The sequence below is a fragment of the Pteropus alecto genome, unplaced genomic scaffold (genome assembly GCF_000325575.1).
Source record: "Pteropus alecto unplaced genomic scaffold, ASM32557v1 scaffold245, whole genome shotgun sequence".
Lineage (NCBI taxonomy): Eukaryota > Metazoa > Chordata > Mammalia > Chiroptera > Pteropodidae > Pteropus > Pteropus alecto.
This window is the reverse complement of record NW_006436669.1, coordinates 218476-237920: the sequence shown is the minus strand read 5'-3', so window position 1 is coordinate 237920 and position 19445 is coordinate 218476. Positions and strand designations below refer to the sequence as shown.

At 35.2% G+C, this 19445-nt stretch overlaps 1 protein-coding gene and 1 pseudogene across 1 annotated transcript in view; one reads left to right on the top strand and one right to left on the bottom strand.

The window, feature by feature from the left end:
* The window catches only part of CPB2 (carboxypeptidase B2), a 41353-nt gene that overhangs the window by 11185 nt on the left and 10723 nt on the right, over positions 1 to 19445 (top strand). Inside the window, exons 3-8 of the mRNA XM_006913490.3 lie at positions 888 to 1012; positions 2489 to 2597; positions 4676 to 4777; positions 6454 to 6558; positions 13363 to 13473; positions 15961 to 16054. Coding sequence (XP_006913552.1) covers positions 888 to 1012; positions 2489 to 2597; positions 4676 to 4777; positions 6454 to 6558; positions 13363 to 13473; positions 15961 to 16054 — 646 coding nt within the window. The remainder of the gene's footprint in view (positions 1 to 887; positions 1013 to 2488; positions 2598 to 4675; positions 4778 to 6453; positions 6559 to 13362; positions 13474 to 15960; positions 16055 to 19445) is intronic.
* Positions 9082 to 9200, bottom strand: LOC112481156 (annotated as a pseudogene).

Here is a 19445-nt window from a genome sequence, read left to right as displayed (position 1 = left end):
GGATTTGTATTTATTCTCCCACAGTGCTCAATCACTGTGTGGCTACAGCCCTGGAGTAGCATGGCTTCAGCCAGGTGGATCAAGATGCGGAACAAGTGAGAAGATTAGTCAACCATGCTTTTCCCAACAGAATGGCTAAGTAGCGAATTTTCATAGCCACCACACCATGGAAAGAGGAAATACCACCAGAGGAAGCATCGGAGATTTAGAATTTAGTTCTTGGTCTACCACTTCCTAGGTGTGTGATTTTAGACAAGTTAGCTATTAACTTTAATTTCTTCATCCAAACAATAAAAATAATAACAGTTGTCCAGTCTATATCAAAGTGTTATTATAATGATCAAAGTAAATGAGTGTGAAAGTGCCTTGATAAAGTACAGTAATATAGAAAAATATATATAAATAATTTTTGAAGGCATTGCCCAAAGTCCATAATTAGATTAAAGAATAGGAACACTGACACAATAGTAATGTTAAAGATATGAAATTTTTAGTAAAGAAAATTAGCATTTAATTTATTTAGAAATTAGCATTTAACTTTCTGGACAAAATTTTATTTCCCTCCTAAACATCTGACATATACATCCAGTTTTACAGTTGAGCCATAAATATATTCATTCATTCACTCATACATTCATTGTCTCGTCAAACATTTATTGAATACCTAGCATGTTCCATGTCCTTGTTAGCAACTGGGGTTACAGAGAAGAATAAAACAAATTCCCTGAAAAAGAAATGTTTATAATGCCACTTGTGTGAATGAGGACCAGTGGCCAGGAAATATCTTTTTCATTTTTCTTATATACACATTTAATGGCTTTAGCTGCAGATAAGAATGATATGAAAAACCGTTTTTATTTTATCAATTTCCTCCCTTGAAACTGCAGATTGTCCTCTGGCAGCCAGTAACAGCTGAATTTATTGCAAAGAAAAAAGAAGTCCATTTTTTTGTGAATGCATCTGAATTAAGCAATGTGAAAGCCCATTTAAATGAAAGCAGAATTCCATTCAGGTAGGCATCATTGAATATTTATTAAATTGCTATTATAAACACCTTTGATGCGTTTGACTAGCAGATGATATAATTGCTTCCTGGAAAAATAAACACTTACATTAAACATGACAATAAGAAAATCTCCAAAATGGACTGGAGATGAAACCCAAGTGGCTAACTCTGTGAGCTTGAGCAAATGGTTTAACTTCCCACGACCGCATTCCCTTGTCTCAAAATGATTTAGACTCAATGATCCATGGAGCCTCTTAAATTCCTCCTAATTCCTTCTTTCTTATAGTTCCTCCACTCTGTAGCCAGACTTGGGGAGCAAAATTGTCATTCACTTTAGTAGACTTTGTGGTATCTCTCAAAAAAGCAAGCTGGTGAATAGGATTTTGCTTCCTTCATCAGGTCAGTGAGCATTCCGGAATGTCTGGTCCTAGACTAAAAAGTCTAGGATTTCTGCTCAGAGTTCGTGGTCTCCTACTTTTGGAGTCTGCTGTCCGACATCTCCTCTCTGTATCCATTGCCCACATGTCAATGTCTTCCAGCTGCTCTAGCACTTCCTGAAGGCTAGGCTCTCTTCTGTGTATCATGGGTGACCTTTGAAGAATACGCTATGATAATTAATAATGTTATAGGTGTTTACCGCCTTCTAAGAACTATGCCGAACCTTTCTATACATTGTATCATTTACTCCTTATTTAACCCTGTGAGGTAAATACTCTCCTCATTGTACAGATGAAAAAGTTTTTCAAACTTACAAATGAATTTCTCAAAGTCAACCAGCTAGAACATGGTAGAAGTAGGAGTTGAACTCAGATCTTCCTGATGTCAAAGCCTTGGCTCTTATCTGTTGGCCTAAATAAAAGTAAAGAAACCTTTACTAAAATGGTAGCTTATTTTCAAATTGTTTATTCTGGGTAATTAAATGGCTTAATTCAGTTTTTGCCTAGTTAACTGTGTGGCACTTCTCAAGAGTCATCTTACTGATGACCTTCCTGTAATTTCCCTTTTCCTTCTATTTTTCTAGAGATATGATCATCTTTGGGTATGTAGAACTTCTGATATAGGTCAACAGTTGTCACAATGGAAAACAAAAAGAAAAGGCATTTTGCATCTCTTTGGCTCTTAACTGAAAAGAAAATAATACTATGTTACTCTGAATTGAAGAAAGTTGTTCACTAACCCACATGTTCACAGAAAAGACACTGATGAAGCACAACCAAGAAATGTTAATAACAGTGAGGAAAGGGTGAGATATTGGAGGCCCTGAAAATATACCATATAGGAGTCACTTTCTGTCCAGTTCCCATGTGGGTTTGTGAATTTCAGCTTACCACAATGTTAGGTGGTGTTTTCACCTGATGATCTTCTGCTTATTAGATTTCTTAATGATTTTACCCCCATGCTCACCTGTTGTGACTACAATGGGCCACATGGGAAAATCGAGGCTGTTTTGGAAACAAGTTTGCCCTCTGTTTCATCACCTAGTGTCTTGATGGAAGATGTGGAAGATCTTATACGACAGCAGACTTCCAATGACACAGTCATCCCCCGGGCCTCCTCCTCATACTATGAAAATTATCACTCACTAAATGAAGTAAGCCATTCCATTTCTCTCCAAAATTACTATTTTCATTTAACCAGCATTTCCATGGGAAATTATTAAAGTATCATAATTTGTGGAAGAGGGTAAAAAAAAAAAATCACAATTAGGTTGATCGTATGGTGGTAATCCATCCTTTTGTAGATGGCGTTTTATTTGGTACACTGCCTCTAAGCAGGCTGTTTGTCCACAGCTAAGAGTATCTCTAATTGCTAGGAGTAACACTACCTGCCGAGGAACAGCAGGAAATAACAATAGGGCCTTTTTATTGAAACTGACACACACAAAAATTAACGGTCCAATTAATCATGTCTCTTTGGAATATAACCCTAATTATACTCTTGCTGAATAATTGCCACATTATCTCACTGAATTAAAAAAATTTATTCACTTATATTTAGTATACTATAAATAAATCCATTTTATTCCCCTTAGGAGGAAACTATTAAACTAATAATAATAATAACAATAACAATAATAATGAGAAGAAAAATGTGTTTTAATCTTTAAAAAATTGATTTTTTTCTATCAGTACTTCTTAAAGTTCTAGTTTTCCTAGAAAGAACCTAAAGATGTCAATGTTCAGTTTACCTCACTAAGTTTTCATATAATATCGTAAGAGCTATTTCCCCATATTTATTAGTTGAAAGGATAGACTCCTTGGAGGATTTTCTTGTTTACATAGTATACTCAAAGGAATAAGAATTCCTTGGTATCTTTTATTCTTTCATAGGAGTACACTGCTATATTTTATCATCTTTGGCTAGGTGCCCAGAAACTATTAAGAATCATATCTATGTTTTTAAGACTTAACTAATAAAAATCAATTTTCTATTTTAATTTTCAAAAACCTCCATTCCTTTCTAGTTAATTAAACCAGAACTCAGTCTGCTTCTAGAATCAATTTGTCTGGTTGATTGATGGGATTCTCAAAATGCCATCTCCCTCTTTTATCTCTCATACCTTGTCTCTATCTATTCCACATAGACTATCTCCTTCCAGCATCCATTATCAGCCCTGCATAAGCAAACCTGATGTCCAGAATTGAGAGGTGAGGTAGGAATGGAGAAGATAAATATGTCAGTGCTGTGTTGAGTTTGGTGGGAAGAGGGGAATTACTTAAACAAGTATTTTTAATATTTTTAAAAATATATTTTAATTTTTGTTTTAAAAAGTTATTTTTTTCTTACCCTATTCCCAGGAAAGAATTGGAAACACAGTTTCCGTCAGCTAGGATTGCTATTTGAAATTACCTCTAGAAAAGTTTCTAGAAGTAAGGCCAAGTGTTGGTTATTCCCATTTCAGAAAGTATAAAAGTTTAATTGTGGCCCCTGAGAAGTTGGTCTACATTGAAACATGAGTAAGTTACATCTTTCAACACCAGCTTTGAAGTAGATGCTAGCTTATAGTCAGGCCTGGATTTTTTAATTTGTCCTTCCAGTGTAATCTTGACAGAATCACCAATACCACTAGACTTCCACCCAGGAAAGAGGTCTGGAATCAAATTTCTTCTCAAAGTAGAAGAGAATTTTTTTCTCCAGATTGTATTCACTTTTGCCTCTCATAATTTCTCAGACCTTATTGTGCATGCACAGGTCTTTAGTGGAAAATAATGGCACTGCCATTTACCCTGTGCAAAGGTAGTACCCAGGGCTTCCTTAGGTTACTCTTGAAAATTGAATTAAAAAAAAAAAAGTCTCGTATAAAAGTGAACTCTTGAATCAATGGCAAAGAGAATTTCATACATAGAGGCAGGGATTTGATTTGATGAGGCTATAAAAAATAACTCTTAGGAGACATATTTTAAAGATGAACTTTTCCTGCTTTGTCATAAGGTTCTCAGTACTTTTCTACTCTTTCTCTAAACCTTAATACTTTTCAAAACTTAATTTTATTGATTTTTCCTAAACAGCAGAAGGACCATTCTGCCTCAAGTGTTTTAGTTCTTCATTCTTTCTACATACAGAGGTTTTAGAGAGCTCTCCTTCCCTCGAAGATGTTGTCTGTTTCCTTTGGTCAGGGAAATGCTTTGAAATTGCTCTGTGACTGACTGCTTTTTTCCATTTTGATAGATCTATTCTTGGATTGAAGTTATTACTGAGCGGTATCCTGATATGGTTGAAAAAATTCACATTGGATCCTCATATGAGAAGCGTCCACTTTATGTTTTAAAGGTATGTTGTGGGGAGAGTCATTGATCTTTCAATTTTGGGGGATGTAATTCTCTGGTGGCACTTGTTATAACTTGGATTTTTTTCTTTAAGTTCTGGAAATATTTGTATTACAAGTGTTCCTCGACTTTAATACCAAGCTATTTAGGGTTGGTTTTACCTTAAAAACTTTTTTCAATTACTAATGCAGTGTTGGTCTATCAGTGGACATCGGTTTTAGAATCAACTCTGTCTCTGTTTATATGGCATAGATAAGCCATTTAACTTTCCTGAGCTTCAGGGCTTGCTGTCATAAAATGAGAGGAGTGGTCTGTATTATTTTTCAAATCCTTGTTTTATTTACACCATCCCCACCACCACCACCCCCTCCTCTGACTGGCTTACTTAGGAAAAGAGAGAAAAAGAGAGAGGAAATCTATTATTGGACAAACACTGACATTGACACAGGTTTTAAAACCAAATAAGGAGCTGAACAACCAAGCCCAAGGAAAGGTAGGAACAAGGGCAATGCTGGAGTCTTGGCAATAGGGCTGATATAATAGCTTCTGCCCCAGTCATGGTCCATTTGGTTATTTATTTCAGTTGAATAAATTGGCTTTAGTAAAGGTGAATGAATATGACCATAGGAGGAATTTGGGGGAGCCATGAAACCATATTAATTCCTGCCTATTAATTTCTAATTCTGTACTTCTTTTTATACTTCTCCCCAACTAAAAACATTTAAAAAAAAATAAAAAGAAGCTCTAAAAATGTTTAATCATTGGAAAAATACATTTGATTTAGTAACACTTAATTGGCATATTGCTTCCCAAAATAGTCTAAGTTGTGATAGGAAAGCCTCTTCGGTCATCCAAAGATAAGAGTTTGAGTCAGAATTTCTGGGTTTTAATCTGTTCTGACAGGAACTTGCAGTTCAAATTCAAGAAAGACATATGAAACATTGGGTCCTCTTGGTAGCTGAGTTGGTCTATCAGATTGGATCAATGTAATCATGACATACCCATCCATGACATTTTCTTTCAGTCATATAGTGTATATTCTTTGAAACTTGTGTTTCTGGGACATAGAAGTTGAAAAGCCATAATTTCTGCATGTTTTGGTCTCACTCTTACTTAACCAAGGCATAATGTGAGTCTCTGGGGTTCCTCTATCTTTCCAATGTCAGGAAAATCACCGAGTGTTTACTCAGCACAGTTAGACAGAAAGTAACTAATTCAGATGACTCAAGATTCTTATTAAATTGAATAGATTAAATCAGCCAGGCACCACTTGTTCCACACCTCCTGCAGAAAGTTGCCCACCCAACACATACTTATTTACCTATAACGAAGTGTGAAGAAATTGCCTGAAGTACTAGTTCTCTGGTCTCTACTTCTACATTTCTACATGCAGCACAGGTATGACTAGTTAAATATGGAAGAATAAAAAGAGCTTTAAATTAAGAGTCCTGGCTTTAAGCCTTAATTCTGACTCTCACCAGTTATGTGAAAGTTGGCTAGTAATTTCATCTCTTCACCTTTAATCTCACCAGCTTTTAATTTCCCTTGAGAATTCTGAAAGAAATGCAGAGACTAATGCACATTTCAGAGATTTGTTAAAAGAATTAGATATAAGCACTAAATAAATGTAAGTTATTATCCTGAGGCTTCTCGTTATTGTTTTTGGTTTTCTTTGGGTAGGTTTCTAGAAAGGAGCAATCAGCCAAAAATGCTGTGTGGATTGACTGTGGAATCCATGCCAGAGAATGGATCTCTCCTGCTTTCTGCTTATGGTTCATAGGCTATGTAAGTACAGCATTCACATTCTTTTAAACCAGAGTTTTTTTATTATGTGGACAAAGACCACCTGTGTCAGAATAGGCTGGGCTGTTTATTAAATGCATTTCCCCTGGTCACATCCTAGAACTCGACTTGAAATCTCTGGCTTAGAAATTTATAATTTTTACAAGTTTCCCAGGTCACTTTTATACATATTAAATTTGAGAGCCATAACTTCAAGCATTTAAATCACGCTAAAGATTGTCAGCCTCCTACATTTTATCTAAGGCTAAACACTGGAAAATAATTTAAAAATAGTATGCAATTGTAATATTTTTTCAGGTAGAAGAACTAAAGCAATTATCCAAGTCGAGTTCCAATTAATTCTTTTCTTTTGATTTAAATTATCCAGGCATCTTTTGCCATATTCTGCCCTTGGAAATTGAACATTAAGTACAGCATTACAGAGCAGATTATATTTTCCCACATGTTATAATAGAGAATTTTGTCCCCAAAGAAGACCTTGACATCAAAAAATCCACATATGAGACAAAGAATATGGCATAAAAGTAAAAAATTATAATGAATATAAACCTCTATAGTAAATGAAAACAGTAAAAATTATGGTTTGGATCCCATAAAATGGACATATATGTCCTCTACACTGATTTAAACAAAGAGCCATTGTTCTTTGTATAATAACAACATAATAGCTTTGGAAAAGTAACTTAAAATATGTGTCCTTTTGATAATGGTTATTATGGTCTCTATAGTTAGAGATATACAATAACACAAAATAGAAGAGTTAGAAAATTAAGAGATTATCACTTAGATTGATCTGTCTTAATAAATGAGGTACATTGAAAGTAAAAATATTTCCTCCTCTTTCGGGTCTTGTCAACTATAACATCCCTATCTGCTTTTATTTGACTTATCATCTTCTCTTCCCCACTTATGGGAGCTGCAGCATCCTGGAGCCTACTGTAAAGTTCCCAACCATCATTGGTACCGCCTTGACTAAATGAGAGTAATTCCCAACTGACCAGACTGTTAACACAGCCCAGTCATTTGATGATCTGTAACCTTCACGAAGTTGGGCAGTTTTATTCATTTTAGGTAATAAATGAAGCAGCAGTTAGTAGAAAAAGGTGCAAAGCAAGAGAGAAAGAACGTTTATTTCTTATTCTATAACTGAACCTGGAAAGGGCCAGAAATTTCATTTCATATTGACTCATTCATCTTGATGAAGTTGTCCTTAATTGCTCTCTTTCTCAACATTAAAACTTTTTCTTCCTACTACACATGCTATTCCCACCCCACACTTGCTGAATCTTTCTAAGATTAAATTACTTATTCCACAAATATTTATAAATTGCCTATAAGGTCTGGACCCCAGAGATACAATGGAAAACAAGATACAGTTAGAGAAACTTACAGTCAAATATTTTGCCCCCAATACTGTGAGCCTGAGTTTTGTAGCCCAAGTTAACAAGCTCTTTTTAATGGACATTTAAGCTCCATTCTTTCCTGCCTAAAACTAATCTAGATCATCTGACTTTCATAATGATTCAAACAACTGTAGGAGGAAAAATAAAATACAATATTTAGCTTTAAAATATTTGTGTAGGTAGACTTTATATTTAAAAAGTAAAGCACCCAAGGGTAAATTGAAGTCTTTGCTTTCAAGTCTGTGTAAAGAAAACCTACATTACTCCTATGTTTCTCCTTTAATCTCATATTACTACACTCATAACACTTCTGATACCAGATATGTGAGGATTTCCCCCACACCAAGCAATTCTGTGACACCAGCTGAGTGTCCTATAATTTAACTAAATTCTGACACTATTTACCTGGTGATAGCATTAGATTCCACAGGCCTGCCCAACCCCTCTCCATACTTGATGTTAATTGAAAGTCCAGGTTGTTATCTTTGTTTCTGACCAATCAACTGTAAATTGAAGGGTCCCAAGACCCCCTCCATGGGTTAAATCAGTTTGCTGGAGCAGCTCACAGAACTCAAAAAAACCCCAGTTTATTTACCATATACCAGTTTATATATGAAAAGACAGATAAAAGGGATGAATAGGGCAAGTTATGTGGGAAGGGATCAAGAGCTTCCCTGCCCTCTCCAGGTGCACCACTCCTCCAGCACCTCCATGTGTTCAGAAATTCGGAAGCTCCATGAACCCCATACCTTTGGGATTTTTATAGAGGTTTTATAATTTAGGCACGATGGATCAATTTTCAGTTCTTCTTCTCTTCTTAGAGGATAAAGAATGGGGCTGAAAATTTCAAGCTTCTAATCCCGGCTTGGTCTTTCTGTTAACTAGTCCTCATTCAGGAGCCTACCTCATCAGAACAAAAGATATTGCTTTAACCCAGGAAATTTCAAGGGATTTAGGAATTCTGTATCGGGACGCAGTGTCAAAGATCAAATATTTTACTCTATTTTATTTTTATTTATTTTTTAGGCGAGGCAACCCTAGGTTGATCTCACAGATTGCAAGGACCTTGTCAGCTTACAATTCCTTTTTTTAAAAAATTTTATGCCTTCGGCACCTGGTCTTCCTTGATAGTCTCCCATCCAAGTACTAACCAGGCCTAACCCTGCTTAGCTTCCGAGATCAGATGGTATTGGACTTGTTCAGGGTGGCATGGCCGTAGCAAAGACCAAATATTTGAACAAAAGATGCTGCTAGTGCTCTTTTAGGAAATTACGAGGGTTTTACGAGCTCTGTGCCAGGAACCAGAGGTGTGGTGGGGCAGAGACCACGATATATATTTTTTCCATTATCTCAGTCTGTCCCTTCCTTTTCCCACTCAATAAAGATTTTTAAAGTTTTGTTTCAGTCTCAGCTAAAGGAAACCTATTGTTCTACACTTTAGAAAACTTGAGGCCAGTCATTTCTTTCTGTGCCCCTCTTTCATCTTCTGGAGGCCCAATTTAGATCCTTTCTACTTCTGCAAAAGCAGGGGCTGAGGCTTACTTGTGCCTGACTACATCACCAAGTCCACACCAAGCAGAGGTCTGGCATAACATATGAGCCCAATGAACCATCACACCTTGCTCAGTACTTTGTCTGTAAGCTGACTTTTCTCACTGCTATCTTTCCTCTGAACCTCTACCCTGGAGAACTCTCACTTAATTGCACACAAAGTTGGCACTCTACAACCTCAGGGCTTCCACAGAATTCCTTCTGGTGTTCCTCATCTTAACTGACACATGACTTGAGAAGGATTTTGCTTCATAGGAGCTCCATCAAGTAGAGGGCCTGCTCCTTCATATCTTCACATGCCAAGGGACCAGGAGAAGTGAATCAACAATCTCCTGTCCTAATACTGCCATTGCTCTCATTCTCCCCCCAAACTCATAATCTGATCTGGTTATTCTAACTTTGTCTTTTCTTATTACTGTCATCTATTGGCCTCCAGATAATTTCCTAGAACCTGGCTCATGGTCCTTCATTCCCTTGCAACTCTTGCATTCATTCTGAGTGAATCCAAAGTCCATATGTGAGACCCATTTGATTAATCATCTTCTCAGCTCCTTGAACTCTACATTACCAAACCTAACCTCAACTCTGTTTTAGTAAATTTCTCCCATGTCCATCCTCTGGATCTCAGAAATAATTCTCTTCCTGATCATTAGATCTAGAATGTGACCATGGACAGGGAAGGCTAGGAGGGGCCACTTAACAGTCTGACTTCTTAATTTCCTCTCCTTCCATTTCTCTCATTCTTCACACCTGCTATGCATTTTTTCATTTTTTTCTTTAGTAGATTTCCAGCTCTTGGATATATCTACTTTCTTCTAATTTATCAGCTCCTTTCCAGGAATCTCTTTTTTTCACTAACAAGCCTGAGTCTCATCACAAATCACCCACTCACCTGTATCCTGAATTTCTTGCCCCTATGATCACCCTCCAGCAATTCCAATCCCAAGCATCCCACAGAATTAACCTGAGCCACTTTGTATATCTCAATTTTATTATCATATTTATAACATTGAATGGTTTTTTTTTTCTTTTCTAACAACACTTATATTAGTTTTTCGAGGGCTAAGATAATCTCTAAAGTCTTTTTGTGGGGCTGGGGGGGGGGCAGTGCTTCTCCATAACCCAGTGTGTTGTTCAGTCCACATAATTGGCAGTCAATATCTTTTTGTTACATTTGAAATTCAAATCAGTACTGCAGGTTTAGGCTGAAATACAACTATGGGGTCCAGTGAGTAGGAGCTAAACATTACAAACCATTGGGCTAATACCTTATTGCCATTGGATAAGGTCAGAATTATCCATACATACATAGAAATTAGAGAAAAACTGAGACATACAGTTCTTTGCTATATTTCTAATGGTAGTAGGAGTAACAGTTTATTTTAAAATCTTCTTATACATTTTATATGCTTTCATATAATATTTATTCTCTATCAAATGGTTATTGGTACTGTTGTTGGTTGCTGTTTAGAATCATTTTAAAGACAAAGCTTTAGTGTACCCCAGGCAAAAAGAACTAAGTAATCATTTGACACTGGCCTACCTGATAGGAATCAGTCAAGGCTTCATCTCCCACCTCCTAATCATTCACTTACTTTTATGCTCTCCTCTGGCACCCCCTTTCCTCATCTTTATTCTCATTTGCTTATAGTAGGACAATGATTTCAATTATATTATCATTTGGTGGTATACCTTTTGTGTGTCTGGCATAATTTCTTCAGCCACTCACCTTATTAAAAGTAATTTATTCACTAGATATAAATATATTTACAGAATACTATGAAAACTCATTGGATAAGATATGCTTAGAGAGCCCCATGATACATCGATCACAAATTAATAGTAAAGAACTATTAGATTTATGAACATGTTTGACTTGGCTGAAAATGTTATTTGAAAAAGAATTAATGTCTTTAAACACAGTTGATAGTACTAAGTCAGAATTATAAGGTAGGCTTATAGAATTTTAGAGGTTAAATTACTTCAATTACATGTTTAGATATTTAGATTGTATGCTTTTGAAGAATAGATTATTTGATAAATGTCAAACCTGAAGAGATTTTAATAAGTAACGACATATTTCACAAAGTTGATTAAGAACATTTCTTGGATTTCTCTGCATCTATATAACCTTGCTGTAGTACTCACAATGCCTGGAAAGGAACACAGGCCTGCCATAGTTCCAAGTATAACTCAATCTTACCTTTAGCCAATCAGAAAAATATTTAAAGGCCTAAGGATACTATATTATCTAGCTGATACATTCAGGTCACCCTTTCATCGGGGTCTACTTCTCCACTTACAGACATTGAGAAGTACCCTTATTGCAGAGTTTCCTCTCTATCCTTCTTTTTATGAAGGTTATATTTCAGCCCTCACTCACCCCACCTATTTGGAGCCCTACTATTATACAAGAAATTCCACAGCTAATATTGATCGTCTCTTAAAGCCTAACTTTCTGCTGAAAGATTTTCATCAACCATTGATAAAGGTAGTAAGGAAGTAAAGAGAGTGAAGTAGATGAAGAAATTCACCATGCCATATCTATTAAAAGTTCAGCACACATTGCAGAAATAAAAATGATAAATGCTTTATATTTTGAAATAAATAAGATCTTATAATCTTTTCTTCTGACAATGAATGCTATGTTATTACTGAAACATGACTCCGACATAAATTTACAAATTTGTAGAATAAAAGCATATTTAACTAGTTGCTCAGCTATTTAAAATAGCTTCTTTTATCCTATAAAATTTTCTTCCTTCTCATTCAGCTTTCATTTCTGACCCGTAGTAGGTTAAAAAATAACTTATACTTTTGCTTTTTTTTCTCCTATTCTTCATAAGTGTTATCCATTGCAAAGAATTTTAATATGACATAATTATTTTAGGGAAATATAAATGTAATATTTTAAATATTAGAAGAGAAAATGGTAAACATTTTGCTATAGCTAAGGTAGGATTTAAAAAACATTTTTCTTTTGTTGATAATAAAACCATTTCTTAAAGTTTTTCAAATAAAGTTTGAAGCAACAAATAATTGTAAACTAATCCACAAATTAAAAGGTAGCAAAGTTGCCACAAGTGAAGGTTTTATACCAAATCTCAGTCCTAGATAAAGGTTTAACCAGCTGAAATTTGTCTTTGTGTTTCTCCTGCCTCTATGTTTGGTTACTCTGGGGTAAACTTTTCAGTCATTGAAATGAGGACATCATTGGATCATGTTGAAATATGTGACCCTAATGAAGGTGTGAGTCTAAAGCAGAGAAGACCAGTGTCAGATGATGCCTACTGGGAAACTCATAGCCAGTACCTAGGAAAAGCTATGGCTGATTTTAAAGCTGAATAATCTGATGCTTGGAAAACACACTTTATTGCTGCAAAAATTTAGCTCCATAAGTTATAAAGACAACACAGAAAATATCATTAGTTCTATCTGGGCATATGACAAGGTTAGTTTAAGCTCTGGTTGATATGGATTATTGAAAAAGAAGTGGAACTATGTCTAGATTTTTATTTCCTTAAATATTTGTGGTAGGCTTTATGGATTTAACAAATAATTATTTTTGTTTCTTAGAGGAAATTTTAGAAAACATTTGGTTCTGTTTGGTGCCTCCATTAAACAGGAAAACCATTTGTCCTGTATCCAAGGCATTTACCAGCACTTGGCAGTTTAGTACCCTAAATTCATTCTTTCCAGGAACTGATATGCTTCCTGAAAGTTAAATATTTTTTAGCGAAATTTAAAAAAAAATAAAAACACACAAAGAAACAGATAAAGTTTAGAAGAACTTAAAAGAGATATTATTAAACATACTTGGTTTAATTTGTAGGTAACTCAATACCATGAGGAAGAAAGTCTATATACCAATCTTCTGAGGCACTTGGATTTCTATGTCATGCCGGTAGTTAATGTGGATGGTTATGACTATACATGGAAAAAGGTAAGTGAAGCCAAATAAAACAAAATATGCTCCCTTTAAGGATACAGGATACACAGGCTGAATTATTCATAGAATCCTGGATCTTGGCACAATGGTTTTATTATAAAAAAATGTTTAATTATCATTATGGAAAAGTTCAAACATATATGTGTGGAAATAATTTTAACTCCTATGTACCTGTCAGACAGCTTCAAAAATAATCAATTCATAGCCAATCTTTTTTCATCTACATGCCCCACCTACTTTTACCTTATCCATATTATTTTGAAACACATCTCAGATATTATATTATTTTATCAATAAATATTTTGCTATGCATCTCTACGAATTCTTAAAAAACAACCACAGTACAATTACATATATAAATTAATTAACAATAATTAATATAAAATGTCCAATCACTATTTAAATTTCCAGTGATATCATAACTTTTTAATAAGTTTCTTTCTGTGATTCAGGATCCAAAGAAGGTTAGTATGTTATGATTGATTTACATGTCATTTAATTCTATTTTAATCCATAGATGCTCTCACGCTTACTCTTTTACTCTCATTCTTCCTTGCAGTTTATTCATTGAACTGAATGAAGTGTTTCCCATTGTCTGGATTTGCTATTTGAATTTTGCCACGTTGCAGTTTAAAAGATTCTACTGTCCTCTTAATTTTCTAAAACTTGATATTTGGATCTAGAGGCTTAATTAGATTCAGGATTGACTTTTTTTTGGCAAGACTACTTCATTGTGCAAGTGTGTCCTCCCATCAAGATGTGTATAATGTCTGATTGTGACTCTTTTCAAGATATTTGCTACCATTGATGTGTAATGCCTATATCCATTTATTCTTACTAGGAATCCTTTGAATAGCATTTTGATTTGTAAAATCATAAATTGAAAGACCTAAAACAGCTTTCTAACTGAGCTTTTATTCTAGCCGATATGTGAATTTAAACCTTAGTACCTTTTAAATCAATCAATATAAATATAAGTATCCTGGTCAATCTCATCTACATCACAAACCATTATAAATGTTTTCTCTAGCCCATCATGATTCATGTAAAATTACTCAAACAATATGAAGTACAATCTTTTTTTAATTTAATGAGGGGGATATAAAAAGGCAACTAAGTATATATAAGTTCAGAAAAACCTACTTGAATAGCACATGTAAACACTAAGGAGAATGAGAATAATTGCAGTGATTAGAAATATTTGGGATTATACAGAAATTGTTTCACATAGGAGGCAATTTATGCAGAAAAGACAGGAGTGACAGAGATTGATTTTTAAAAAAAGTCATCTCAGGTGAGAGGAATACTGTGGATAAGCGTTTACAGGTGGGGGAGGGCAAATCTTGAACTAATGAGAAATACCTACCATATACATAACACAAATTTAGTGTTCAATAAATGGTCACATTTGTAGATCGATACTATAATAAGTTTATGCCTTCACCTGAATCATAGCGGAAATCAGTTATCCTTTAGATGTTCTTACTTTCCAGCTGGCCTTTCTGTTTTAACTCTGTCAATTGTCCCTGCAGTTTGAGAACCTAATTTCTCCAGGGCAATTGTTACTACCCACCAAACCACAAGCCAGGGGGTGGAAGCAGACAGGGAGGCTTGGCAGAAGGGCTGGTGAGAGTAGGGGAAAAGAGTGCCATATCACCCCAAACTTAGAACTTAAAGTCTATGCAACTGTTTACATGATAAAATTTCCTAGTTTGCCCCAAGAATCCAGTGGGGAATTTGCTTTATGTCTCCAAACCAGAATCGAATCAGTACAATCAAAGGAGCCATCAGGCTAGAGATGTTTTCCTCTTTCTGTCTCCTGTAGCTTTTAGAGTTGAATTCAGTCTAAAGAGATCATTGAAACTCATTACTCAACAATACTGTATTATAATCATCAAATGTGCTAAGATACTAAATCTTAATTATGCCCACCATAAAAATGAAATGATAATTATGTGATCTGATAGAGGTTTTTACTGTTGCTACAATGGCTATCCTATTACAATATATAAATGTATCAAATCAACATGTTGTACACCTTAAATTTATGAAATATTAGATGTCAAATATATTTCAATTAAAAAAAGAAACTCCTAACTCAGTTTTAATTTGAGTTGAAACACAAAGTTATTTTACTTTTCTTAGAAAGAACTCAAAATGATGATGCATAAAATTAAGGGAAACAAGACTAAACAAGAAGGCCAATATGCAGTCTAGCAAAACCAAGTGAAAATTTGTCTACATCAAAATTAATCAAATATTGTGATTTTTTTTTATTATTCCAACTGAAATAGAGTGAATGTGATTGAGACCTAGCTAGAAACAGGAGCTGTGTAAAGGAATACTGTGAAGACAGTGACAGGAAGAAGTGATGGGGTTGACTAAGAGAAACACAACCCTGGTTACTTAGGTTTTAAAAGTTCTGTCTTTCCTTGAACCACAAACATAGCCACCATGGTTATCTGTGTTTTGTTTATTTAGAATCGAATGTGGAGAAAGAACCGTTCTTTTCATGAAAACAATCCTTGTATTGGAACAGACTTGAACAGGAACTTTGCTTCCAAACACTGGTGTGGTAGGTTGTTTGCTTTATTTCTAGCAATGTTACTTCATTGAAAAGGTGGTACTCATAAAGAAAGAACCATTAATTAAAACTAATTAGAGGGGAAGTCTACCTGAATCAGGAAGTGATTTAAATAATTAATGTTTTGGTTAAAAGTAATGCTGTGAATATTATTGACTAGAGTCAGCAAATCACCTGAAACTCTCCCCTCTGCTGTTTCCTCATCTTTAAAAAAAAGAAGTTGAACCAGTTCTTGAAGGTAACTTCTAGCTTAAAAATTCTAAAATTCAATTTTTCTAGAATAATAAGGAAGTGACTCAAATTTCCTACTTTAATAAACAAATAATTTTCATCCTTAGGATAGCACTGAGAGAGGAGAGGAGGGCTTGCAGAAATGACCAACTCAGCCAGTTAAAGCCCATTCCTAACTGCCCTCTCTCCCTCTTCCAGGACTCTCCAGCTCACATCTGTTGATTCATGGTTGTCCAATCAACTAATGTCCTTCCTTATCTCTGTAGTTGTGTAGGAATAACAAGACTATAAAACTGCTTGTTATGTTATAGTCGGGGCTCACCCTTTGGATAGGAATCCGCTGAGCAGGTGCTGGCATTAATAAGTGTTGCTTCCTACTTAGAGCCTCAATGTCCCATCTCTCTGTTCGAGAATCCTATAACAGTGCTGATAACGCCAAGGTTGCAAAACAAACGACCTGTAAGACCACTGGCCTGGAAATTCCTCCCCGCTTTCAAACCCTGACCCAAAGCTCCCCCTCCCATGGTGAGTCATGAAGCACATGTGAAACCTCAGACAAAGGAATCACGTGCCCCTTGAATGGACACTGCAAGGGTATATAAACTGTAAGAAATCTAATTAAGGGGAAATCATGCTTTGGGTCTGTTGAAAGCCCCACGCTCTCCGCTGGCATTAAATTCTCCTTTCTCTAACAAAGTTGTCTGAGTGTCCAATTCCTCCATTGGATGTCGCTTCCTGCAACAGCAGAGACCAGGGTTTGGTGGGTACCTCTGATTTGCATAGGTAAAACTTCCATAGTGTTTGAAAACATTTTCTTTTATGTTTACTGTTTACTTTCTTATCAAGTTCTTTCTTTCATGAATATCATAAAGATAAACTTATGTCTAGTGGATGGGAGTTTATCATTCTTTGACTTAAGGTACTCAATGAACATTGATTAAAGCATTCTGGAACATTGTCTGCTCTCAAAGAAGTAGGTGTTAGTTCACCTTTCAGTCTCCCATTGTATTTCATAGGCACAACATTTAAGAAACAACTACAAAACTACACTGAACAATAAGCTTAAATCATGTATATTTTTGGAAGTGAGAGCATGTGGCTCCTTGGAGATTACAAGGAGTTTAAGCTCCTGTGCACAGAAATGCCCTCTTCTTTCTAGCCCTTTGCCCCTGTAATATCCTACATATGTACATGATCTTACATATTTTCTTTAAAAAAAGAAGTGGTTATTCGTGATTTTGAACATTTTATCATTATCCCAGAGCACATATGAAAACTCCACAACAAAGTATTTACCTTTTTTATTTCTTTCCCCTTCCAGGTTAGAAATTCCATGAGGGCAATAACCATTATCTATGACCTAATGCAGTGCCTGACATATGGAGGGTTCTCTGAAAATGTTTATTCAATGAACATGTGAATGAATTTAGTTGTTCTAAGAGAGCTAGAGATGTAGTCAGTAAGGAGAAGAAAGAGCAGTTAATCCTGTCTCAGGCTCAAAGGAATCATGTAGTGGTTTATCCATTAGAGCTGTTCTCAAGATTGCCTAATAAAAGTGCCTGCTGAGGCCCAAAGACTGTTGTAGCAATGACAACTGAGCAAGGGAGACAGAGAAGCAGCAGCTAATATAAAATAGGCCTGAATAAATAGAACTGACAGTTATTAAGTGCCAAACAGTTTACATAATTCATCTCCTACATTTTATTACCTACATATCATAGAAGAATCCCAGAATTTAAAGGGTTAAATCCCTTGCTGGAACACAGTAAGCTACAGAGTGGCAGAATTGGGATATAAAGTCAGGCTGACTGACTCCAAGTTTATTGAGATTCTTCTCTGACAATCACTCATCAGTTATAAATTCCTTTTAGGAACTTTTTATTTTAGTTAAAACTCTTTTGGTGCTCTATTTTACTTAATATTTTTCATGGTGAAGGCACTGTTACCTAATTTGAATAGCCAAGTAGTCAAAATATATTGTTATTGCCAACAAGAAATATCTCAGGCTCTTCCTAGGCATGGCTTTATATTATTACACATCACAAGAGTTAAAAACAGAAGCAGAAGCAGCAAGTACATAGAGAAGAAAGAGTTCCAAATAAAACAAAAAGTAATTGTAAGGACTCTTTTTTTGCCAAATGCCCCAGCATCTTTTCAGTATCACATAAGTAAGCCAATGAGAAAGAATTAAATCTTATCTTTTCCTTGCCTCTACAACTAGAATATGCCTTTGTAATACTTTGTAAAATATCTATTAGAGTACCTCGCTTATTAATAGGAAGTGATGTATCAAGCCTACTTATTCATTTTATGTTCATTTTACCCTTCCTTTGTATTAAAATTGTTTGTGTGTATGTATGTGCATGTGCGCTAGAGATGAGAATGAGATTGGGAATATCTTAATTTGCTAGGACTGGCAAAAGAAAATATCACAGACTGGGCGATGTAAACAAGAGAAATTTATTTCTTGCAGTTCTGGAGACTGGAAATCCAAGATCAAGGTGTCAGAAGGGTGGGTTTCTCCAAGGCCTCTCTCTTTGGCTCATAGATGACCACCTTTTCATTGTGTCCTCACATGGCCTTTTCTCTGTGTTTTGATCATCCCTGATATGCCTCTCTTCTTTTAAGGAAACCAGCCATAGTGAATCAAGCTTCCATCTTTGTGACTTTATTAAACCCTAATTAGCTCCTTAAAGGCCCTATCTCTAAATACAGAACATTGCGTATTAGGGCTTAAACAAATGAATTTGGGATGGGGGGCAGAATTCAGTCCATAACAAAGGGCATTTTGGTCTCAAACTTCCTAAGACAGATACACAAATTTTCAAAAATGTTAAGTTAAATTACAAAGTTTTTACAATGGGTATGCAGTGAAAAATTCTTTATTCCTTTTCCTATGAGACCTCTAAATACAGAACATTGCGTATTAGGGCTTAAACAAATGAATTTGGGATGGGGGGCAGAATTCAGTCCATAACAAAGGGCATTTTGGTCTCAAACTTCCTAAGACAGATACACAAATTTTCAAAAATGTTAAGTTAAATTACAAAGTTTTTACAATGGGTATGCAGTGAAAAATTCTTTATTCCTTTTCCTATGAGACAGTAGTATCTTTTAATTATTTTTTATTATAGTAAAATATATAACATAA